Source organism: Mastomys coucha, unplaced genomic scaffold, assembly GCF_008632895.1.
Source record: "Mastomys coucha isolate ucsf_1 unplaced genomic scaffold, UCSF_Mcou_1 pScaffold3, whole genome shotgun sequence".
Lineage (NCBI taxonomy): Eukaryota > Metazoa > Chordata > Mammalia > Rodentia > Muridae > Mastomys > Mastomys coucha.
Window position 1 is genome coordinate 18970429 of NW_022196909.1, and position 26011 is coordinate 18996439.

A 26011-nucleotide genomic window follows, 5' to 3' on the forward strand; every position below is an offset into this window, starting at 1 on the left:
AGAAAGGACCAATGGAGCTGAGGGGTTTGCAGCCCCTTAGGACGAACAACAATATGAACTAAGTAGCTCTCCTTTTAAAGGCAAAACTTCTCAACAGTTCTACTCTGTCACCTCTACCCAGCCATTTCACCCAAGTTTTCTAACAGCACTGGCCTTTTGATCCTGCACTATCGCAGGCCCTGAGATCTTCTGTGTTGCCAAACCATCAGTCACATCTCTGCTGGCTCCTCAAGGACTCACATCACAATGAATGCCCAACTGCCTCTCTCTGGAGTTGCCTTCTCTGAGCAGCAGGATACTATACTCCCCTGGTCCACTTCTTACTTTTGACTCCTCCTCCCTCCTTGGCTGGGTCTTCCAACCTGGTGAGCTCTCTAGATCATTTTTAAGAACCCCGTCTCTCTGAGTTTCCACGCATATTGTCCCCAGGCAGACCTGGCCAGGACGCGCAAATTCAAAACTCCAAGCATTCGTTTCTGCCCAGAATTTCAGCTTTCACTTGGCATCCCCGCTAGGCATCTCAAACTTAAACTTGGAAGAAGTTAACTCCGGTTTCCTATCCACAAACGTATTCCTCCACCTGTCTTTCTCTGCTGTCAAGATGGCACTAACCCCAGTGAATTGCTTAAGCCCCCAATGCTGTGAATTTTTATGTATTCCCTTTCCCTCAGCTGCCCTGTAAAGTCAGTCAGTCAGTCCAAAGGCTCTACCACCTGAAGCAAACCATTCCAACATTATCCATGTTTCCCCATCTCCATGGCTCCTGCCGAGTACAGCTCCCAACATGCCTTTCCTCCAAGGCCTAGGCCTCCCCTGCAACCCACTATCCAACAACAGCCTACATGACCCTTTCAAACCTGACAACACCCATTCTGCTTAAAATCTTTTGCTTGTTCCCTATCACATTTGAAAATGGCATTACCTATTTCTCCAGTCTTTCTTTTTCCTTAGCCTTGTATTCCAGTCTTCCTTCCTTTTAGTTCACTGTGCGTGTTTATTTCTTCAAAGCTACCTAGGATGGTCTTCCTTCTGTGCCCCAGTGACTAGTTCCTTGGGTCACTCTGATGGGTCCATGTCAATAGAGTGAGACTTCTTTGGACCAACCATGTTAAAGTTGCATTACCATTCTGTCATGCCACCCAACATTAATTCTATACTTAGTATTAGCATTCCTGGGCGTTATTCTGATATGCTTACTTATTTTCTGTGTTCTCCTACTAGAAGCTAGCCTCCCCAATAATAGATTCCTTTGCTGCCTTATTCCCTGAAGAATGGCCAGTGTCCAGATTATGCCTCTTCATTGATGAGGCAATTATTTGCTGACTGGCTGACTGGCACCTACTCTGTGCTTCTCAGAATTTGAGATCAAGTGGTATCAATGATCAGTGATCAATAATCAAAGACATGGGTTTCCATGTAACCCTGACCCACCTTCTGCTATTTAAACCCAAGACCTTCTCTCTTCCCCTCTAAGATCCCCCGAAAGGTGGCACTCTGCCCTTAACAGCCCAGTCTACAGCCATGAGCTGCTGCTCTCTACTCCTCACTTCCAGATGGTTTCATGGGGATAAGGAGGCCTTCAGGCAGGAGTCTCCACTGTTCTCCAAGCCATCATCTAAGGTCTTGATATTTATTAGATCAATTGACAGCTTACCCTACTACCTACATGTCTGCCTTTGTGACAATATAGTAGAGCTAAACAACATAAAAAGAACACATGTGTTTTAGATTGTGGTTTCAGGAGCTTCGGTATACCATCACATGGCAGTACATTATGGTGGGGGGACCGGGCAGAGGAGGCTGCCTACGTCATGGCAGGAGGGAAACAAAGAGAATGGGGAAAGGAAATAGCTCATCCAAAGACCTCTCTTTCTTCTACTTTATAGGGAGGCTTTCAGGCAGAAGTCTCAACTATTCTCCAAGCCACCCATTAACTCATCTACCAACTTCCATTATCCCCAAATGCTACTGAACCAACCTTTAGCACATCAACTCTGAGGAACATTTCAGAATCTAATGATAATACGCCACACAACCACCTAATCTGTGCAGATTCACAGGGTCAGGACTGGTGCACGTCTGATGAGCCCAATATGAGAATGTCTCCACTCTCGATTAGATGTACTTCTAGAAGCCAGATTCACTGTTACTCCCAGTTAGACAAGCAGCAGAGACCTACCCTTCCCAGACTTTCTGTTGCAAAATTAAAGTTGTTCTCAACTCAGTGCAGGCAATATATTTGTAAAGTATAATAAATATTAATTATAAGGAAAATGAGGTACAAAATAACCCACAAAAAAAATGCAAGACATGGTTTCTGAAATTTTTAGAGCAAAACAAGATGTGCTTTATCAAACTGCAGTATTTCTGAGTGTTTTCTCTTAATTTCTGTTCTTATCAAAGTGTCGGGCCCAGCATTATTCTACAGACAATGCTCTGCATAGCTGGTAGTATTCTGATTGCCTCTCTAGCTCACTGAGCCTCTTAGACTCTTTCATCCTGAGGGAGCAAATCTCTCCCCTGTAATAGTTTTTCAAATCAAGTTTGAGCAAGTAAGTATTGAACATTCAATAAGCTCCAGCCATGTTGCTTTCTGCCTTATCAGCTCCCTCACCCTGGTCCAGAGTCCCCCACTTCTCTCTCCATCCCAACTGCCTCCACCCCATGTATATGCTCATCTCCTTCTCCCTAAATAGCTGCATCAGTCTCCTATCTAACCCCCAATTCCAGTCCCTTTCCTGACCTCTGACCTAGTAATCCTACCCAGCATATCAAGCTGAAACATGTCTCTGAATCTACTGTTTTTCTATTCAATAACATAATAAGAATCAATAGAGTGATGCCTTCCTACTAATTTCTCACCTTAGGCTTTTTATATCTGTACCTTGCCCCGCAATTCTAGCCCACACCCTTTATTCTTCTCATCCTATAATGTCTTCACATAGGAAACTTCATTCCTGCCTTTCCTCCAGTCCTTGACCTCCACACACAACTCATCCTTTGTCTCCCTCTGTTCTTAGAGATGCCCCTACTTATCTTTCAATGCCAAGGGCCAATACCCACCTCACTTGCCACCATCTTTCTCTTCTGTAGTCTTACAAAGCACTTTGCAAGATGACCAACCACATCAGAGCCTCTCCCCATTTAGACAAAAGCAACAGCAAACCGTTGAAAAGCACATAATATAATGCTCTGTGGTATAAAATATGTTTTGTAGTACAAAAATATAAGAACTGGAGCCACCGTCCAAATGAATGCTGATTTTAACTCAAATAGTCTCATTCAATTACATCACGCTATGTACCAAAGTATCCAGTCTTTCCACCCACTGATCTGTGTGGTCTGGTCATATCTGAAATCTCTCCTGTCTGTAACATACAAACATATGCCACACCAAAGCAGAGTTGCCTATGCACTGTGCACCCATCAATATTTTCAGAAAACTCTAGCTGTTGTTTGGGGCTTGGGGGGGGGGGGGGTTGCTTATTTGTTGTTGTCTTGTTTATTTGTTAGTCCTAGACAAGGTGTAGCTACATGGCCAAGAACTACATAACTTAGAACTCATTGTACAGCCCAGATTAACCTCAGATTCAGGACTCTGAATCCATCTCCTCAGTGATAGATTTACAAGTGTGTGCCACCACACCCAGCTGGAAAGCTCTATTGTCCTGAATTGGATGGCAATGACCTTGATCCATTTACTCAACAGTAGGATGGAATTCAACCTGGCTTTTCCTCTCCTAACACTCTGAAGTCACATGAACACTAATGGCTGGTTCTCATTCTTTGTTTATTATTTTTAAGTCCCAAATGAAACAGAAAGAAGAAAGATTTGCAGCCTGAGGCTATGTGCACTCCAAGTGACTGTGTGGGTGGTCTTCCAGAACAGCTTTCCATAAGGGCAAAACCACTAACTGGAGGGAACTCTTTGTTAGATCGCCTTAAAAATCTACTTTTGAGGGGCTCGGCAGATTGTTCAGTGGTTAAGAGCACTTACTGTTCTTTCAAAAGACCCTGGTTTGATTCCCAGCACCCACTTGGTAGCTCATAACACTCCAATTCCAGGGGATTCCAGCACCCTCTTCCAGCTTCAATGGAAATGTAAGTGGTACACATACATGTTGGCATCAGGGCCTCCGAAACCCATGACGTCACATAGCAGGCCTCACACACCTGTTGCCAAGGCAACAGCCACCATATTCCCAGAATCCATTGGGCTCACCTCTCACTTTTACCTGTCACCACCATGTCACTATATATATATATATATATATATATATATATATATATATATATATACCACCTTGTATCTCTCTCTCCCCCAATAAAACCTCTTACACGTGGAACTGTGTGGGCCTAGTGTGTGCTATGTCGAGACTTGAGCCACTATTCTAACACATCAAAACATACATGCAAACAGACTACTCAGACTGTCTAAGGGTTTGGTTTTATTACTGTGAAGAGACACCATGACCAAGGCAACTCCTATAAAGTAAAACATTCAGTTGGGGCTGGCTTACAGTTTCAGAGGTTTAGCCCATTATGGACATATGCAGCATCCAGCCATGGTGCTGGAGAGGGAGCTGAGAGTTCTGCATCTTGACCTGAAGGCAGCAGGGAGAGATTGTATGCCACACTGGACATGGCTTTAACATATGAGACTTCAAAGCCCACTACCACAGTGGCATATTTTCTCCAACAAAGCCACACCTATTCCAACAGGGCCACATCTCCTCTAACAAAGCCACACCTCCTAATAGTGCCATTCCCCATGAGCCAAGCATTCAAGCACAGGAGTCTATGGGGGCTACACCTATTAAAACTACCACACATACACATAACAATTTTAAAAATAACTAAATATATTTAAAATCTATTCTTGAGAAGTGATGTATGTTTGTCTCTTATTTTCATTTTTAACTGTCATCTATCACCACCACTGACTTCTATCAAAGTCCATTTTACAGTGAGACCAAATAAATACTCATTAAAGGAGATACAGATAGCATAAATGAATCAATGAATGAGGGGCAGTGACTTAATCAACATATAGAATACTATGTGTTTTTCCAGAAGCACGAGTGAATGATAGAAAACTATAGCCACTAATTCCAGGTATAATAAGCATGTTTCGTTTTTGTTTTTGTTTGTTTGTTTTCAATTTAGTAAGAGTCTGGAAAAAAGATCAGAGGGTCAAGGGGCTTGCTGCTAAGTGACAACCTAAATTTGATCTTGGTACACCCACGCTGGAAGGAGAGAACTGACTCCCCAAAAGTTGTCCACTTACCAACACACATGCACCATAGCATGTCCATTTCCTCACCCTCATATGAACAAATAAATAAGTGAAAAAAAACAAAAATAATAACAACCATAAAAAAAGATTGTTTATCCTGTTGAAGTAGGTCTACCTAATTAATCTGTTTAAAGTGGAACATGGTAGGAATTATGATGTCAGAACCTGCAAAATAGTATTTAAGGCATTTTGCATAATCATTTACTGGTAAATACTTTTGAGAGAAAATTTAGGACTTAAATTTGACAGAAAAAAACCTTCTAAATATTAAATAATAGTATAAAAATAAATTACACCCATGTGTTCACTGATAAGATGGAGCGTTTTCATAAGAAAATATTTTAGACGGGTGTTGGTGGCACACGCCTCTAATCCCAGCACTTGGGAGGCAGAGGCAAGTGGATTTCTGAGTTCGAGGTCAGCCTGGTCTACAGACTGAGTTCCAGGACAGCCAGGGCTATACAGAGAAACCCTGTCTTGGAAAAAAAAAAAAGAAAGAAAAAGAAAAAAGAAAATATTTTAAAGCATATTTAGTTTTACTCTCCTTCCTGATATTTCCTTTAAATTTTCTTAACATTCAAGTAGCTCCTGTGCAAGTCTAAAATGTCTAGCAAGAAGTTTAAAGTGAATCGCTTATTTGTCCTGGTTGGTCTTTATTGTCAGCTTCATCTGATCGGTGCCTAGACCAGACTGGCCCATGAGCACCTCTGTGGGGCATTGCCTTGATGGCTAACTGATGCAGGAGGACCCAGCTGTGGATAATACCAGCTCTATGTAGGTGCTCCAGGCTATATAAGACATCTAACTGAGCTTAAGACAGAAAACGAGCCAGTAAACAGAGTTCTCCCATGGTTTCTGTCCCAGATCCTGCTTAAGTCTCTATCACAACTTCTCTTAACGATGGATTGTGACCTGGAAGGGTAAGCTGAATAAATCCTTTCTTCAGATAAGCTGGTTTTGATCAAAGTGGTTTATCATAGCAACAGAAAGCAAACTATCTCAGCATTGAACATCATATATGTGTTAATATATACATATATATTTAATAGTTCAATTGCTTGTACCATCTATTCACTGCAGCAGTGAATTGTGGGAATGGGCATCTATTTGGATGGCCCTATGGAGCTAACAGATTTTGACAAAGTAAAAGGTCAAAAGAAGTTATGGAGATGCATGTCTATCTGATTAGACATTAATTACTCAGGTGTAATGCATTATACTTACCAAGGTAAACCAAATATTCCTTTAATGAACATTTGCCCAAGCACAGTGCATAAATATAAAAGTCCTAGATGGTCATTTTAAAAGTTAATTTGTCCTTTTACCTAAAACTAAGATACCTGTATTTACCACTGATCCTAAAAATGCTTGCTTTTAGCCACCCAGTACCTTTTGGGATATTTTGTGTCTAATTTCCTCATTATAAGCTGAGCTTCCTCATTTTTTTTTTTTTTTGATATCTGTTAAAAGAAGCAGCTTGAAGTAGAACATCATCATCAGTCTTTTAACTTCTAACTTCATTAGAAGGATTGTCTATATTATACTATGTCTTCAGCGGCTGGGTCTACTCCATCCAATGTTTAGGCAAAGAGCTTATTTCTAGGCAATCACTCCATGAGTTAAGAATTGTTCTGTCTACCTTGTAAGTGACACAGAAATATTGTGCATCCATATTGACCCATCTCACATCATAACTACCCAGTTTCAGCATGTATTTCATGCAGGATCACTACCAATTTTCCTGAATTCTTCTGCCCTAATCTTCTTCAGTTTACAATTTTCAAGAGCATCCAAAGCTTGAAAACTATAAAATAAATCTAAGTTGAAAACCAGTCCCAAATGAATGAATGATCCATGTGGTGGTTTGAATATGCTTGACCCAGGGAATGGCACTATTAGGAGGTGTGGCCTTGTTGGAGTAGACATGGCCTTGTTGGAGGAAGTGTGTCACTGTGAGGGTGGAAAATGAGGCCCTCCTCCTAACCACATGGGAGCCAGTCTTCTAGTGGCATTCAGATGAAGATGTAGAGCTCTTAGCTCCTCCTGCACCATGCCTGCCTGGACACTGTCATGCTCCCACTTCTATGATAATAGACTGAATGCCAACCCCAGTTACATGTGGTCCTTATAAGAGTTGCCTTGATCATAGTATCTGTTCACAGCACTAAAACCAAAACTAAGACAGTCCAAGACACTACTTTCATCTAATAGCTAAACACCTCTATATACAAGACTCAAAACTTATGGATAGCTTTATTATCCCACACAGGCCAGGAATTGTTTTACTGAGAAGAAAATGTACCCAAAACTAGGAATTCATGATGTTAAAGTGGGAAAAGGTCTATAAAAGTTTGCATGTACAATGCACTCATTCAAAGGGATATTTTATTAAGCATTCATTTCAGAAGAAACTTGTCAGTACTTTACTATATAGCTATTTCCTTATTCCTGTGTGTTTCAAAGAAAACTACTTGGTCAGCAGTCTCTGTGAAAGGGTTCCCAACTGTTGTCCTTGAAGTGTCTTTTTTTATCGCTGTTGTTTTTGTATCTTGTTTGTCTGTGGCAGGATAACAAATGCTATTGTTCTATAAAAACAAAAAGTAGGTGAAAAACAGTTCATCGTGTTTCTTTGTCTATCTACATCAATGCATAATTTTGCATCTTTAAAATAAAGAGGTTGTCATTACTCCAGGATTTAAGACATCTTCTATTTCTTGCGCCCTGTCTCCAAAATAATTTGAATAGAAGAAGAAGACGACACATGCTATTAACTGCTTAAAAAGAAAAAAAAAATGATCCAACATCTCCTCTTTCACTAAAGTCTTGTATAGTGTGATATTCTAATTGCTATTCAGAAGAAGATGACAACTAGACCATCAGTGGGATGCCCTAACCCTCATATATAAAATGCAAGCATCTAGCTCTGTGCATGTTTAAAGTCAATAGATGGTGCTCCACTAAGGAAAGAAACTGATTCACAATTCTGCAAGATGGATGTTCATGCACTGTCCTCATTCTGGTTTAATTCACACTACCATTAGTTAAGTATCAATTAGTATTGTAACTCTCTTTAACTGTCCCTGAGTGGACAAGGTATAGACAGACAACGGATGTGTTTCCATCCCCTTCTCTGGTTGACAGGTAACTCTGACCAAGAACAGGCAGTTTATTAGGCTTGTCTATCTACAGTTTGAATGTCTCCACCCCATTTCCACAGCCTGCCTCTCAGCAATATTCCCAAAGAGATGGTTAGAGCTCCCCCGAGTCAGGAAACAAAGAGGCCTCTCTCACAGTGACAGAATTCTGCCAGTGGCGCGTACGAATGTCAAATGTTAGATAGGTTTGTCTTTTTCTTTACATTGGCTTGTGGATTTGGAATGGACCTCTTTGAGGAGTGAGGTTGCTTCATGTCGGGGTAGATGAGAAGGAAGAGCTGACAACATGGTGCCAATAAGGTAACATGGGTGAAGGGAGCAGGAGCATCAGGGAGAGAGAAGGGAAAAGAAACCATGAGATCTTGAGTTGTTACTAAATAAACGAATATGCTTATTATTAGCCCCCAGTGAGTTGACTTCATAGCCACTACATCCTATGTTGGTTCCACAAGCTGAGCAACACCTAAGTACTGCCAACTGCCACCAATCACACTTGACCCGTAAGAAGGCGCCTGGTCAATCTGGAGTTGCTACCAGTCTTGTTGAAACAGTACTGGCACAAAAGCCAAATGTATTCTGAAAACAAGATTTTTAAAGTGCTTTCAAATTCTTCTTAGTCTCCTTAAAGACACCCTTCCTCAAAAGAATAATGCGTCCTTACCTCTTCAGGGATGAGGAAAGTTATCAGAATATAAAATGATTTTTGGAGAGTTTGAGAGACAAACAAGAATTGTGTTTTGTTTAAGTCTAAATGTTATAATCCTAGGTTCCCATTCCATATTTTTGAGGTAAAAACATCATTAACCAGACCTAAGTCTCAGTTCCTCCTCTGTACATAGAAAATCACGCCACTCCAGCCACAGAGGGCTAAACATAAGGCTCAATAAAACATAATGTTCACTCTCTTTACCTGTGTGGCTCTTGAACTTGACTTGGACAACAAAACTGGGCTGAATTAAAGATGTTTACAACTTTCCATTTTTCACAGTGGGTTTTTTTTTTTTCGGTTTTATCTAATTCTTAAAATCCAATATGATAGAGCGTTCGTATAGGTGTCACTAAACACATTCTACAAATGAAAAGCCTAAGACCAGAGAAGATAAATGTCTCTGCTGCAAGCCCTATGGCTAGGTAGAGGCAAAGGAGTGTCAGCTGCCCAAGTCCCTTCGATCCTACCTCGGTAAGCTAATCATTCTGGCATTAGGAATTATTGTATATGCAGGACGACCACTACAACCTCAAAATTAACAAATGAACGATAGCATCGGTGTTTTCTACTTTGATGAGAAAAATAATACTTTAATAACTAAGACTTATTCTGTTTAAAATATTGGCGGTTTTAAAATGGCAAGTATTCACGGGGTACGCACATACTATCTTCCCTATTTCATCTGCTTTTCATCGTTTTAAAATCGTCTTTTAAATGAGATATTTGGGGATGTGTTAGCCAAAGCTACGAATAACAAGGTAAAAAAAATGGACTTTCTATTGCCAACTCATGTCTCACTGAAGAGTGAAATTCTTGCTTGGTACTAGACAAAAATGCCTATAAATAAGTTTTTGTTAATCTTTAAATTTTAACAAGCAATTTTTGAACTGTATGCAACCATTTCCTCCAAATAAAAAATTTTCAAGTTATTTCTTTACATATATTTGTGCTCTCGGCAGAGCTTTATGACCCAAACAGATGCATGTGAGTGATCAGGAATCTCTGTTACCAGACAACGGTACCACACAGAAACCTGTATGAATATTACCATCGGAAGGGTTACCCTACAGAAGCCCTAAAAGCACACACTCGCACAACTGGCTGTGTGGATTTTGTCTATCAGCTTGTCAATCATTTAAGTTAGTTAAGTAGCAAAAGTCCCTTTCACATCAGAGCTGAATGAGGGTACTACTACAGGAGATTCTACTTTCTTGTCAACAGGACCCTCGTCCTAAAATATGTCTGTCCTTAATAACCCACTGGATAGATTCCAGCACAGAGGCCAGGGCAGTCTGAAGAGTGCTAACTAGGCACCTGATTTTCACACACCCTTCGCGCAATATTTTGCACTTTGTTCAGGTCTGGTCCAGGCCTCTAGCCTCTTTTCCTTACTCTAAAGCCATCAAGAGTCTGCGCAGCAACCGGAATGTCAGGCAAAAGTGTTTCCCCTTCAGTCTGGGGGTGGGGGTGGAGGTATCCTCACCTTATGCCCCTGGGGAGGGGGAATCAGTGCCACCAGGGCGGAGCGAAAAGACAGCGTGAGGTTGGCGACTTCCACGCCATCATCACAGCCCGGGGCCTTCCCGCCTCCGCCCAAGCCATGTTGGGGTGGAGGGGGGGTAGGAGGGTGTCCCCAGAGCTCAAAGCTCTGGGATAAGAGTGCAAAGGGGAAGTGATACAACACGAGGATGCGAGGCGTGAACATGGACACACACAGGGCATCTGCAGGTAGAACAACCCCGCCTTTCTCCAACTCGCTCTCCGGACCTGCCTGCAGCCCGACCACTGGGGGTTCCCAGCGTCAGGACAAAGCTGTCGCGGCCTCTCTGAGAGTGCAGAGAAAGCTTGCCCCTGGGCTCTCTCCCCTGGCCAGGACCCAGTCCCAAAGGACCTCAGGGACACGTCGGATAGGGAGAAAGGGGACCTCGGGCTGGGCGCCTGCAGTGCATGTCCCTGGTGTCCCCACTGGGAGCCTGTGCTCACCTGTTCAGCACTTTGCGGATCCTCTGGCGCATGCTAGCCCGGGAGGAGGCAGACAGGCTCACGCCACCGCTGCCCTCAGCTGGCAGGTTCTCGATGGTGGTCACCACATGGTTCGGCGGGGCCGGTGGCGGTGGTGGCTGCAGCTGGGGCTGCGGAGGCTCGGGAGGGATCATCGCGGCGGAGGCGGAGGTGGATGGCTATCAGAAGGCTGCCCCACACATAGTGCGCGGGCTCCGGGCCCGGGGAACACGCAGAGGACCTGGCCGAGCGGCCCCGGCCCGGGGAGGCGGTGCCGGTTGCGAAGCGACGAAGCGGGAGACACCGGCGGGCTCCGGCCGCCTCCTCCCAAGCGCAGTGCTCTCGGGTTGCTACCCAGTCCCGGCTGCACACCCTCGCTCCGGGTGGCCGCTGCCACCTCCCGCCCGGGCTCTTCTCGAGCTGCGACCCAAGTCCTGGCACACCCCGCCAAGTGGCTGCAAAGGGGGTCGGCGGGGACCCGGAGCTGCCGCGTCCTCTGCGAGGAGCGTGCAGAAAGAGGAACGGGGCTGCCGGGTTTCGTCTTCCCTCCCAGTGCTTGGGCTTGTCCTGGCGGTGGCAGTTGCGGTGGCGCCGCTTCAGCTGGCGCTGGGGTTCGGTTAGAAAGCTGCCGTCTGTGTCTCACGGAGTGAGAAACCAAGAGTGAACCTGGAGCGCCGGGCGGGGGCGCCGCGCCAACAGAGGGGGGCGGGGGTGGGATGCGCGCTCTGCTCCCGCCAGAGGGCGCTCCGGAGGTGCCTTGGTGTCCCCAACCCTCCTCCTGGCATCCAAAGAGGCGCCAGGTCTAGGACGCCTGTGACTGGTGGGTGAGTACTTTTTTGTCTTTTAAGCGCAGTCGTGGATATTTCCTCACTGTGAAACTGAGGAGTGTTCCTTTTGCTTCTGCAGAGGTTCTGCAGAATCCAGCACCACGAGCCTGGGACAGCGGCACAACCCAGAGACAGTTTGGGAGTCCAGGTTTCAAATTGAGCACCCTAAATATCACAACTATGCCCATCTAGAATGGACCCGGAGGAAGAGGGAAGAGACACCGTTTCTCACCAAAAATGCATTCTGGGAATTGGGAAAAGCAAACCAAGTCACCCCAGAACAGCTCCGTTTAGGCGACAGAGCATGAAGAAAGGAAAGCCAGCGAACTCTAAAGGCATTTCTGAAAATAACATAGAGGTCCTAGAAAGTTTCTTAAATTCTAGGACAAGGATACTCCTGAGTCTCCCATGGGCATTGTAAGAGTTAAATGAAGTAAACTGTCCGTCAAGAAGGCCTGATGGCTCCTTCAAGGTCCTCCAGCTGTCAAACAAATAACTTTGTCAGCTCCTGAAATCATAGTCCACTCTCTTCCCAACGGGCCTTATCCCAGGCATCTCTTATACCTACTGATCTGCCTTTCAAACAGTAATTGACTCTGGGAATTTTTTAAAATGCTCCTTAATCTAGATTGCCTGGGCAAGGATCTTGCCCTGAGAATGATATGCATTTAAGTTTTGTCCACTTGAGTGCAGAATAGGGAATTGATCCCATTCAGTAAATTTAACAGGAATATTTGTTCACACAAAAGCACATTGATACTGCCACTGAATCCAAATGCTGTAGAGTCTAGCAAGTAAAAACTACTGTTTAGGATGTTTGGGGACAAATAACATTGAAAAGTAGACTGTGTATTCTCAAAAGAGGGGAAAGGGGGAGAAAAGGACAGCGGGTGGGATAAAAAGAAGCCAGCCCCTTTCATCACGTTAGGGGTTCGTGTCATTAACAAAAACATTGGATAGATAGACATGTATAAAACTTCTCCTGTCTATATTTAAGTACCTATCAAACCCAGTTTCTACCTGAACTGTTCCTCGGGCCCCTTTCTACAAAATTCCACCCCGCTTGGAACATTTTCCATTTTATAATTAGAACGCCACCTCATGCCTTTCTTGGTGACTTTTCATTCTAGAATATTCACCCCAGATTTTCAGGACAGGTAGAAGAATTACTACAAACAAGAACAAGGTTTGTAACCTTGTGAACATTAAAATTCCAATAGATTGCAATGAATTTGCCCTTGGGGAATGACCAAATATAGCAGACAGGAGTAAAATTCACTTCAGCCGGACCTGGCAGCAAATCCCAGTAAGAATATCTCTATTAAAAGAGCATTTACTGTCATTTCAAGTGTCTCTTCCTTAAATGGCTGACTGCTTCAGTGCCCTCTTCCTCATGTTTGGCTAGATTCCTTTTGAATGTTTTTGGTATATCGCTACTCAATCCTGTGACTGCACTTCTGAGCCTGCATACATATATATATATATATATATATATATATATATATATATATGTGTGTGTGTGTGTGTGTGTGTGTGTGTGTGTGTGTGTGTGTAAATGTTCTAAATCTCCAGTGAGTCAAGAAGGGAGAAAACAAAGATGAGGAAATAAGATATGGGCTAGTCTGGTTAGTTTATGTCAACTCAACACACAAGTTATCCAAGGGGAGGGACCTTCAGTTAAGAAAATACCCCCATAACATTGGGCATGCAAGCCTGTAGAGTATTTTCTTAATTAGTAGTTAATGCGGGAGGGCCTGACCCATTGTGGGTGTGCTACCTGTTGGCTGGTGGCCCTGTGTTTTACAAGACAGCAAGCCAAGCAAGCCATGAAGATCAAGCCAGTAAGCACGACCCCTACATGGCCTCTGTGTTAGCTTGCAGGCTCCTGCCCTGTCCAAGCCCCTACCGTGACTTCCTTCTGTGATGGACAATGATGTAGAAGTATAAGCCAAATAAACTCTTTCCTCTGCAGTTTGCTTTCGGTCATAGTGTTTCACCGTAGCAAGTAACATCGTAGCATCGTAGTTAGTAACCCTAACTAGTTCAAGGTATAAAACTCTAATTGTGCTGGTGAGAAAAGACCTTGGATTATCTCATCTCATAAACGGGTGGAACCTCTTGGACTCTGTGTCCCACACTCAGCTCTTAAATAGCTAAGCACTGTGTAAGGGTGCTTGTACAAACAGACGCTGACGGTGCGAATGTCATAGCAGGAAGTCTGACGTGGAATGAAAGTGAAAAGACGCGGAAAACTTGTCTTCCTTCTTCCCTGCTAGCTACCCAAGCGCCGCTTCCTCTGCCTCAGATCTATTTTCCAAGACTTCTTATCAAATTGGGGTAGGGGTGGGGATAAAATCTAACTCTTAGTGGTGGCATATGGGTCCACAGCCACAGCTGTCGCCTTGCAGCTCCCTGCATACCCAGTCAGTAGCCCGTTCAGGAGTTTTTCTTCCTGTATGTCGTCTGAGCAGAGCTCTGAAGACACTGCCGAAACCTGAAGGGAGCAGAAGTTGGCTATTAAGCTCAGCTACACTTTTGTATAGCATTGATCACTTTGCAGTCTTCAATTCACGGAAGGATGTACAGTTTAGCCTAAAGTTCAGACCTCAGAGCCACTGGGCATTTTGACCAGTTTGTTTAGCATAGGGTAAGCTTGTGCTTTACAATGACAATAACATCAGAGTCATGCCCCCGGAAGAACCAAATTACTGAGGAATTGCCTAGATTGTGTTGCTACAAATATCACATAGCCCATATTTATCTTCCTTCTGTCGTTTTCTTAATAACTTTCTTTTTCTCTTATGTCTTACTGAATCTAACACACATACACACACACACAAACACTGCCCTTGTAAATGTTCTCTTGCTATGTAGAGATACTATAACCAAGGCAATTGATAAAAGAAAGCATTTAATTGGGACTTGTTTATAGTTTCAGAGAGTTTAAACACATGGCTATAATGGCAGGAAGCATGAAGCAAACAGGCAAACACAGTATGGGAGAAATGGCTTCCGGCCACAGGAAGAGATACACTGGACCTAGTTGGAACTTTTGAAACTCAAAGACCACCCAATAGTGTCACATTTCCTCCAATAGGGCCACACCTCCTAATCCTTCCTAATAATGCCAGTCTCTGAAGACTAAATATCCAAATACAAGCATATGGATATCATTCTTATTCAAACCACCAAATTCCATTCCCTGACCCCCATTTGCTTGTAAACACATCATAATGCAAAAATGCACTCAATCCAACTTCAAAAGATCCCATGGCCTATCAAGTATCAACATTGTTTAAAAGTCCAAAGTTTAAAGTCTCTTCTGAGACTCATGGCTATCTCTTACCTATAACCTCCAGTAAAATCAAAATTTAAAAAGTAGATCACATGCTTTCAACATACAATGGCATAGGACATATATTACCATTATAAAAGGGGGTGGGAAGGGCGCACAGTGAGAATATACTGGACCAAAGCAAGACTGAAAAACAAAGTGAAAAAATGCCAAGCTCTTTCTCTCTCTCTCTCTCTCTCTCTCTCTCTCTCTCTCTCTCTCTCTCTCTCTCTCTCTCTCCCTCTCCCTCTCCCTCTCCCTCTCCCTCTCCCTCCCTCCCTCCCTCCCTTTCTCCCTCTCTCCTTCTTTCCCTCTCTCTCCCTCTCTCTCCCTCTCTCCCCCACTCTCTCCCTCTCTCTCCCTTTTCCTCCCTCTCTCTCCCTCTCTCTCCCTCTCCCTCTCTCCCTCCCTCCTTCTCTCTCCCTTCTTCCCTCTCTCTCTCTCCCTCTCTCCCTCCTTCCTTCTCTCTCCCCCTCCCTCCCTCTCTCTCCCTCTCTCCCTCTCTTTCCCTCTCTCTTCCTCTCTCTTCCTCTCTCTTTCTTGCTCTCTCTCTCTTTCTTTTTCTCTCCCTCCCTCCCTCCCTCTCTCTCAGACTGGTTACACTCCCTGTGAACAGCATTCCTTGGCAGGTATCCCACAACTCTGGCATCTCCAACACAATCCAGCTGTCACCTTCACAGTTCAACACAATGACCTCTCTGTATCTCTATGTGGGGACATCCCTGACACATGCCTGGCCTCAACAGCTTGTCTTAGCTGAAGAGATTCCATAGCCACTTTCTTGTATCTTTGACTCTAAAGCTAGAACCACAGGACCAAAGCTGCCAAGTTCTGCTTCCTAGGGCTGGAACTTGCCCCCCTTTTTCAATTACATCTGCATCAGCTTTCTCTTGCTGGTGATTTCCTTCACTGCCTAAACGTTTCTTTAATTCCTTTCCACAATTGGAATCTTGGCTGGGTGAGGTCTTACCCTGAGCTCATCAATCCCTTTATTCCCATTATCATGACTTGTCTTTAAATTTTTTTATCTCCTTGGACACTATACTTAGCTCCATTTAACTCCCTCTTGCTCCTTTTCTCCCCAAACTGTACATTTTCCTTGCTCAGCTTGCTCCCTTTCATTATAGATCTGCATAAGAGTGACCACAAATAACCACACAACACTGTCTAAATACTAGGCTGTCTCTAAATAGCCTCAGCCAAAACTCTTCAACTTAGCCTCAGGCAGATATTTAGAACTAGAGCAAAAGCAGCCACATTCTTTGCTAAAATATCATAAGCCCTGCTTAATGCATTTAATTGCTTTCCTAATCCAAAGTCCATATTCTACCAACAGTATCAGGCCTGTCCAGGCAATAACCTAGTCCCTGGCACTAATTTCTATCTTGGTCACAGTTCTATTATTGTAAAGAGACATCCTTTTTTTTTTTTTTTTTTACTTTTATTGCATTATGATGAGAAAAGTTACATGATTTCAATTTATCTGAATTTGTTAACATTTAAAAACATATTTTAAGTAAATAGAATTTAATCACATTCTTGTTTCCCTTTTGTACCCTAACTCCTCCCAGAGACCCCCCTTCAATACCTACAATATCTTTTTTGTCATATTCCTTAAAATTTATAAAATATTATAACAATAAAAATGAGTATTATAAAAGTGGTTTGATATAAAACAACAATCAATTTAACAGTCTTATGCAGATGCTTGTCTATGGCAATACTGAAAATACATACATTTTTCTCAATATAAATTTTAAATAACTCCAAACATATTAACTGTATATTTCAAAATAATACATCACTACTAGTATTTTCTTAAATGAACATAAATATATAAAGTCTTTTTGTTTGTTTGCTTGCTTTGTACTTAGTAGAGTTTAAAATCTTGGCTCTTACTGTGGTACAGCCCAAAATAAGAACAATTTTTTAGACATTGGAGTTCATTGTAATAAGGATGTATTTCAATGACCCTCACATCACCAAAGGATTTTACTTCCATCGTAGCTAAGCTAAGAGTTGACAGTTCGGCTGCCCCAAGGAATGAATTGTAGGCACAACTTTTGGATACAGACTTCCTGCTATGGTCAAAGCTATTTGACTTGAGTGATTGTGTAAAGAGACATCCTGATCAGAGCAACTCTTATCTTATAAAAGAAAGAATGGAGACTTGCTTACAGTTCGGAGTTTTAGTCTGTTATCACAGTGGGAGCATGATAGCACACAAGCGAACATGGTACTGGAGAAGTAGCTGTGAGTTACTTCTACATCCAGATCCGCAGGCAACAGGGACAGAGGCGCTGGGCCTGCTGAAAGCTTTTAAAACCCCAAAGGCATTTCCTCCAACAAGGCCATACCTACTTCAATAAGCCCATACCTCCTAATCCTTAAGAGTTGTAGATGAAGTCTAATTTTGCAGGGTCAGATTATGCTTTAACAGATTTAAAATATCTATTTTTTTTTTCAAGACAGGGTTTATCTATGTAGCCTGACTCTGTCTCCCGAGTGTTGGGATTAAAGGTGTCTGCCACTACTGCTTGGCCAATATCTTTGCATTTTATAAAGGGTACCATTTCTAAAAGTGTAGTAGGTAGCTGGGAGGTAGTGGCATATTCCTCTAATCCCAATACTCCCTTCTAATTGGAAGGCAGAGGCAGGCAGATCTCTATGAGGTTGGCCTGGTCAACAGAGCTAGTTTTAGGACAGCCAAGGCTACAAAGAAATCTTGTCTCTAAAAACCATAGATAGATAGATAGATAGATAGATAGATAGATAGATAGATAGATAGACTTTAAATAAATAAAAGTACAGTATGTGTGTATCTTTGTCATGATGATATATAATAAGTCTCTGTTAATAGCTAATAAATGTTTTCTCAAATGTTAAGAAAATATTTAGGTTCTGTGGATCATAATTACCTACACTCTTATTTAGTGAAAGAGTTGGTTCTATAGAGTCAGTTACCTCAATGGATTAAGAACATTTTGATATATAAGTACACAGCAATATTGTCTGTGTTGGGCTGGGGAACATGGCTGTTGGAAGAACACTTGTGTAGCCTGTGTTAAGGGTCCTGGTTTGATCCTCAACGATGAAAATAAGTAGTGACTGGTATACCCCAGAAACTGTCACTATTTAAATATATGATTACCCATTATCTGTGAATAGAGAAGCAAAAATCTCATATAAACTCAATTATCATCTTCTGCTTATCATTTCAACATCTCTTTCTAAACAGCTTAGTTCATAAAATAATAGTGAAAAATATTACTCGTATCCTGACTTCTCGGCTAAGTAGGTAGAATGTTATAATAGAAATAAGAGCCAAAAAATCTCAGTTCTGTTCCTAGATGAGTTGACTTTAGGCATTTCTTTAGAACTTTCTGAGCATCAATGCCTTCATCTATAAAAATGGGAATAATAAAAGATTCACTGCAGGACTCATGTGGATCAATAAAGTATATATAAGGAATTTAACATGAAAGGTATTCTTTGTTAAATAGTTGATCTGGGCACATGGGTGCATAGTATTGGTATTTATTCCCCCCACCCCAACAATTTTAAATAATGGTTCAGCTCTTGGACATAAGTCAAAGCAATGGTTCTTTAAGGAAAGGAAACATGAAATGAAATGTGTTTTGGGCTGAGGATATAATTTCCTGGCTGGAAACTTGCCTTGCATGTGAAAAGTACTGAGTTCAATCCTCAGTGCCAGAAAACAATGCTTGAGGCCAGATATAAAATATATAGATTCTATCTATACCTGGAATCTCAGCACTTGGAAAGTGGTGACAGAATGGGAGTCCAAGGCCAGAGTGAGAAATGAGCCTCTGCCCCAAATAGAAGGCAACGAAACAGAGTATATGCCCCATATGTGTCCCATCTCTGTCCCAAGGCATTGTAAACCCAAGTGCAGAGATGCAATGTCCAGTCCCTAAATCAATCTTACTGCGTGGAAGTAGCAGGAATGGAAATTCAGAGCTGCAACTTGGGTTTAGTTGGCAGACTGAGAACACCCAAACAACAATAAAACCCACCAGAACTAAGGAGCCAAAGCTCTGAAGATTTCCCTTGAAGTCAACTCCAGTTTTTTGTTTTTTATTTACATTCCAAATGTTTCCCTGCGCTTCCTGGTCCCCCTCCCAGAGTTCTTTACCCCATCCTCCTCCCCTTTGCCTCTGAGAGGGTGCTCTTCTACCTCACAAACCCCATCTCACATCTCCACAACCCCCCCCCCAGTACCCCCTCCTTTTCTGGTTCATCAAGTCTCTACAGGATTAGCATGTTTTCCCATTTAGGCCAAACAAAGCAGTCCTCTGCTATCTATATATGTGGGGGGCAGGACTCTGATTGGGGGCTTAGTCTCTGGGAGCTCCCAGAGGTCTGGGTTAGTTGAGACTGTTGTTCTTCCAAAGCGGTTGCAAGCCACTTCAGCTCCTTCGATCCTTCCCCTAACTCTTCCATAGGAGTCCCTAACCTCACTCCAATGATTGACTGTCAGTATCTGTATCTGCCTCAACACCTGCTAGTAGAGCCTCTCAGAGGACAGCCATGCTAGGCTCCTGTCTGCAAGCACAACATGGCATCAGTAATAGTGTCAGGGTTTGATGCCTTCCCATGGGATGGATCCCAAGTTGGGCCAGGAGATAGACAGGACCCCCAGTGGAGGGATGGGGTCACTGACCTTCAACTCTGTTTTTAAAAAAAAGTAATGTAATATTTTTATTCATCTTTTGAGAATTATATATATATATATATATATATATATATATATATATATTGTGTTTTGATATTTTTTTATTCTTGACCCATTCCCTCCCATTCCTCCCAGACCACTCTCCCCCAACTTAGAGCATGGTGGCGTGCAAGCAGACAGGGTACTGGAGAAGTAGCTAAGAACTTTACATCCACATACACAAGCAGCAGGAGAGGAGAGATTCTGTGCCCAGCATGAGCTTTTGAAACTTCAGAGTCAAACTTCAGTGACACACTTTTTCCAACAAAGTCACATCTATTCCAAAAAGTCCACACCTCCTAATCCTTTTAATCATTTCAAATAGTGCCACTCCAAATAAACATTCAAGTATGTGAGCCTGTGAAGACCATCCTTGCCTTTCTGAACTTCGTGTACTCTTGTACACACACACACACAGATACACACAGTCCACTGGGTCCAAATGAATCCAATTAGTTCCACCAGAATGTCCATGGGTGTGGAGTCATCCACTACAACAAGGCGTAACCCCAGAGGAAAGCCAACTGTGCCCTTCCCTCAGCCTTGAGCTGCCTAAAAAGACCTTAGGTGTTTGACCTTAACGACCCTGGTGGAGTCCATTTCCTACAGGAGTAGACTGCTCGCTGAGCTTGCTTTGCAATGTAATCCAGCTAAAACAAAGCAATTCAATCCAGCTGAAACAAAGGATGGGTCTGTGGGCTCTCCCTATATAAATACAGTGCTGACTATTAAACTTTGAGCCTTGATCAGAAACTTTTGTCTTGAGTTCATCCTTCTCTCACACCCTGTCCTTTTCACTTCCAGCCTTCCTTTCAGGTAACCCAGTTCATTGGTGGCTGCTGGACAGCTACAGCCAACTCACCTCCCCAGGAAGCAATTAACTGCCAATAACTCCTCAGCAGGGGTGGGACCTCACGAGCCCCTCCTCCATCTATCTGGACTGTTGACTGGCTGGTATCATGTGCATGGGAGAGGGTATGTGGCATAAATGTTGTATATATGGATGAGTGCTCCAAAGACACTTATTATCTACATTCAGAGTCAACTTGTAAGTTGTCTTAGGGTTTGTCTTCAAGCACAAAACATCATGACCAAGAAGCAAGTTGGAGAGGAAACGGTTAATTCAATTTACACTTCCACATTGCTGTTTATCACCAAAGGAAGTCAGGACAGGAACTCACACAAGGGCAGGATCCTCCAGGCAGGAGTTGATGCAGAGTCCATGGAGGGATGCTGCTTACTGGCTTGCTACTGTGCCTTGCTCAGCCAGCTCTCTTATAGAACCCAGGACCACCAGTCCAGGGATGACACCACCCACAAGGGGCCCTCTCACCCTTGACCACTAATTGAGAAAATGTCTTACAGCTGTATCTCATGGAGACATTTCCTCAAAGGAGGCTCCTTTCTCCGAGATAACTCCAGCTTGTGTCAAGTTGGCACACCGAACCAGCCAGGACACCACACAAAGAAAGCTGTTCAAATGATGTCAAGACTCCTGAACTTTGCTGAACCTGTCAGAGATGCTTAGTGATGTGGTTTGAATAGGTTTGCCCCCCCCACACACAGATTCATGTTTAAATGATTGGCCATAGGCAGTAGGTGTAACCATCTTTGAGGAAGTATGTCACTATGGGTATGGGCTTTGAGGTCTCCTAACCTCAAGCTATACCAGGTGGAAACTATATATAGGGAACTATATATATAGCTTCTTCCTTACTACCTTTGGATCAAGTTGTAGCACCTTCTTGCTGTAGCATCAAGTCTGCTTGTGCAATGCCATTCTTCCCACCATGACTATATATGCTTTATAATACTTTATAATGGACTAAACATCCAAAACTGTAAGCCAGCCCCAATGAAATGCTTTCCTTTATAAGAGTTGCGTTGGTATCTTTTCACAGCAATGAAACCCTAAGACATATAGTGTGCTAACCTAAAGGTTTGAGATATCTGCAATATAGGCATTGATGTTTAGTAGGGTGGCTTCTTAGTCATTCAGTTAGTTAATAAATTTAGTTGGTTTTTTTTTTTAAATAAAATTGATGAACAGAGATTACAGAGGCACCAGTCAGGCTATAGACTGGCATTTAGGTCCAGCCATTGCAGAACATTGCTAAATCCCAGACATTTAATAGAGGAGTAGGGCAAGCTATAAACTAGATATCTAGGTATGAGAGACTGTTCCATAACGTTAAGGGCTATGCCTTAGGACTAAGGATAAAACATTACACCCCCAGAGTCTGAGAGATAGCTCTGTGGGTCAAGACACTCTCCATCAAGTCTGACAACCTGAGTCCAATCCTTAGGGCCATGGTAGAAGTGGAGAACCAACTGTTACAAGCTGTCCTCTAAACTCCACAGGCACCATGGCACATGCACACATACATACACATACACACAATAAATATATAAGGAAAGAAAGAAAGAATAAATGTTTTTAAAAGATTATAAGAGAAGAGAATCTCCCAAATCTGAAAAACTATTTTAAAGAAACAAATAAACCAACCTACAATAAAGTTCACATTTCAATGTCTGAAACAAGCTAAGACTATCTGCTCTTGCCACTGCTCCTCAACATAGTACTAGAAGACCTAACCAGTTTAAAGTGAGTTCAAATGCAGGTGCTTTTGGAAGCCAGAGAAATCTTCTAGAATAAGAGATGGTTGTACGATAAGAGGCACTGGGAGTAGGTGCTGGAAAACAAACTCAGATCTTTGGTGACAGCAATAAACACTCTTAACTGATGGCCTACCTCTCTCCCTCTCAGGAAGTAATTCAAATGTGTTCTTACAACACATGCAAGCAATTAAAGGCTCAGATGTCATGTGAAAATTGAACACGTAAAAATTAATCTTCATCTTTCATGTACACACCTAGATATCCAGAATAGGACTGTGTGGGAACTGTATAGTTTCTACAGACAAGAACGAAATTACAAGGAAGTGCAAAAGGTGTTAAGATACCAAGTTTGCTTCAGCAAGTGCTTTTGGGGCCCATTTTATAGCAAGTCTCCAGCAAACTTCCTTGGGTTCCTTCCAATCAAGACAATACTGTAGCTTGCATGCAATGTTGCCTTCCACTCACAAGGCATTTCAGTGATGACCTCTGTCACAGGATCCTCTAGAGTATCCACCAACATGGTATAAAGAATCTAACTTGTCTCTTTCACAGTGTCCACCTTCTGCACTTCCTCCAGCTTCTCCATCGTCCTCCTTAAGGTAGGGTCTTCCTTCCACGAGCCTGTCAGCTACATCACCTCTAAACTTGCCTTTTGTTCTTGTTTCCACTTTACAAATTAAAAATGAGGTTTCCCCTTTCAGATCCACATGGAAGATTTTTCGTTTCCTTTCTGGCTTATGGCCTTCAATAAGCCAAGGGGCCGTTGGAAATCAATAGGAGTAAGTCACTGCCTACTGTATACCTTTCAACATTGTATTGTAAAAATTAAATAGGTGAGTAGCCTTGCTTTAAAACAGTAATAATGGCTCTTGTATTTCTAAGCCCTTTTTAATCTTTAAAGCACTTCTACCTACTTTTGTAATAAATGTACAAAAATTAGGTCTATGCTGTGGGGTTTTGCTTACCCAGAACCAGGCTTCATATACTGGACATTTTTTTAAAGATGGAGCAGGAACAACATGCAAGGAGATGTCACCTGATCAATATGCAGTCCGCTGAAGCCAGAAAAAAATATCAAGAAAAGCCCAAAACCATCCATAACACGCAATGATGCAGTTGACTTTTTATATGAACAGAAATTGCTCCTGTGAACCCCTACTATCTTGTGCTTTTTTATTATCCTATACATAAGAAATGACCTCGTTCACATCAGAGGCTAATAGATTCATTTTACCCATATGTTTTTTTAATATATCTTATTACCCAACCTTTATAATAAAGACATATTTACTACCATAATTTGTTATTTTTCTTTTTAATATTCATTTCTTATTTTGAACAGTTTCAAACTGCAAATTATTTTTAAGTTTGAATAAGCACCTCATTTATGAGAAGGTTCTATGGCAAATGAGAAAGAGACTACAGCTCAAGCAGCGTTCCTCCTGTGAAGGAGCTCACCCAGCGTTCCTCCCGTGAAGGAGCTCACCCAGCGTTCTTCCCGTGAAGGAGCTCACCCAGCGTTCCTCCCGTGAAGGAGCTCACCTAGCCTTCCTCCCGTGAAGGAGCTCACCCAGCGTTCCACCCGTGAAGGAGCTCACCCAGCGTTCCACCCGTGAAGGAGCTCACCCAGCGTTCTTCCCGTGAAGGAGCTCACCCAGCGTTCCACTTGTGAAGGAGCTCACCCAGTGTTCCACTCGTGAAGGAGCTCACCCAGTGTTTCACTCGTGAAGGAGCTCACCCAGCGTTCCTCCTGTGAAGGAGCTCACCCAGGACAGTGAAAAGGACAGGGGGTGTGACATCTGATGCTGGCTACTTGACATGATCCAAAAGCACGGAAGAAAGAAGTGGCTTGGCACATCTGTGAAGGGTTATATGGATTACTTTCCATGAAAGAGAAGATGCATCACGACCGTGAGCAGCAGTGAGGCTGGATAAAAAGTAAAAGTCAAGCTGGACGCCAACATTCACCTCTTTCTGCGTCTCCACTGTAGACAAAACACAACCATCCTCCTCAAACTCCTGCTTCCATGACTGTCTCATCATGAGGCACTAGTTCCCTGAGACTGGAAACTGTAAGCCCCTTCCCTGAAATGGCTCCTTATCTAGAATTTTTCCTAGCAACTAGAGAGGTTAAATAGTACAGTTGGAAACTTGTTTGGAAAAGAAAATTAGCATACACAAACCAATTTGTTTCAGTAATGCAGGATATACATATATGTATATGTATATGTATATATATACATATATATTCCTGTATTTTTAATAAATTAAATCCTTGCTTTTAATTCTTCAGTAGAAAATATGAAATAGTTTAAATATTTATTTTAGTTTGGTTTAGTTTTAGAAAACTTTGAAATTTTTCACACATACTCCATATGACGACTTATTATTCCCCTTTGGTTTCCTGTGCATTGGCTAGCCTAGGGTGGCTAAAGTTTCCTCCAATTACAATAATTATGAGAGAAAAAGGAGATGATAAAAAAAAAATGGCTTCACATACTGACGTTTATATTAAAACCTGTGTTCATTCCTTGACAAACACTTTAGAACTTAGGACAACTCAGATACTCTAAGGCATGAAAAAGATTAAAACAATGCCCTTGCTTTCAGATAATTCTCTGTTTAGTGAGCAAAACAGAGCCCTCTGCAGCCAATGATCTGAAGCTGTACTGAAGGCTACCCTGAAAGGCTGAGTGAGCCCCAGGAGAAGAAGGTAGGGACACGTGCCTTAGGAGAAAGTTGAGGAAGGTGGAAAGGCAGGAAGAGTCTCTCTGAGGACTTGATCTGGTGTTGAAGGTAGGATTTTTACCTGGTGAGGATGAGAAGTCAGGAGGAGGCAGGCACTCAAGGCTGAGGGAACCAAGGCAACCAAGACTTGACCAAAGCAGGCCCCTATGTGAAGTACAGGAGTAGGTAGGCGGAGCTAGTTACAGAAGTTTGCTTAGAAACTGTACTTCTGAGAGTTCTGCCATTTTAAAGTCAAACTGCGCCACTATTTATTTAACATAATATTTAAATGACGCTCTTAAACATAAATGCCTAGTTTAGTTCCATATTAAGCAGTAATATCCATGAAATCGCACATCTGAAGTGCTCATTACACAGTTCTCATATCCATTAAACAAAAATAAGTCGTACACTTGTACAAAGGCTTACACTAGCACCACTTAGAGTTGTCTCTCGTGCCCCCAGGGGCCAGCACTCAGCTCGCTGGAAAGCGTCCGCTGCTTTGTAGCTTTTGTGGACTGCGGAGGGTGGAGGGGAAAGCTTTCTACCATGAGATCATGCTCTAATAAAACACTGAATTTCTGCCAAAAGCAAGCAGATACTGACAA

The 26011-nt window shown here is 42.6% G+C and overlaps 1 protein-coding gene across 1 annotated transcript in view; it reads right to left on the minus strand.

Annotated features, from left to right (window-relative positions):
* Nucleotides 1–11858, minus strand: part of Slc35f1 (solute carrier family 35 member F1) — a 436233-nt gene extending 424375 nt beyond the window's left edge. The window contains exon 1 of the mRNA XM_031348352.1: nucleotides 11144–11858. Within this exon, the coding sequence (XP_031204212.1) occupies nucleotides 11144–11316 (173 nt within the window). The 5' untranslated portion in view covers nucleotides 11317–11858. The remainder of the gene's footprint in view (nucleotides 1–11143) is intronic.
* Between the last annotated feature and the right edge of the window lie 14153 nt (nucleotides 11859–26011).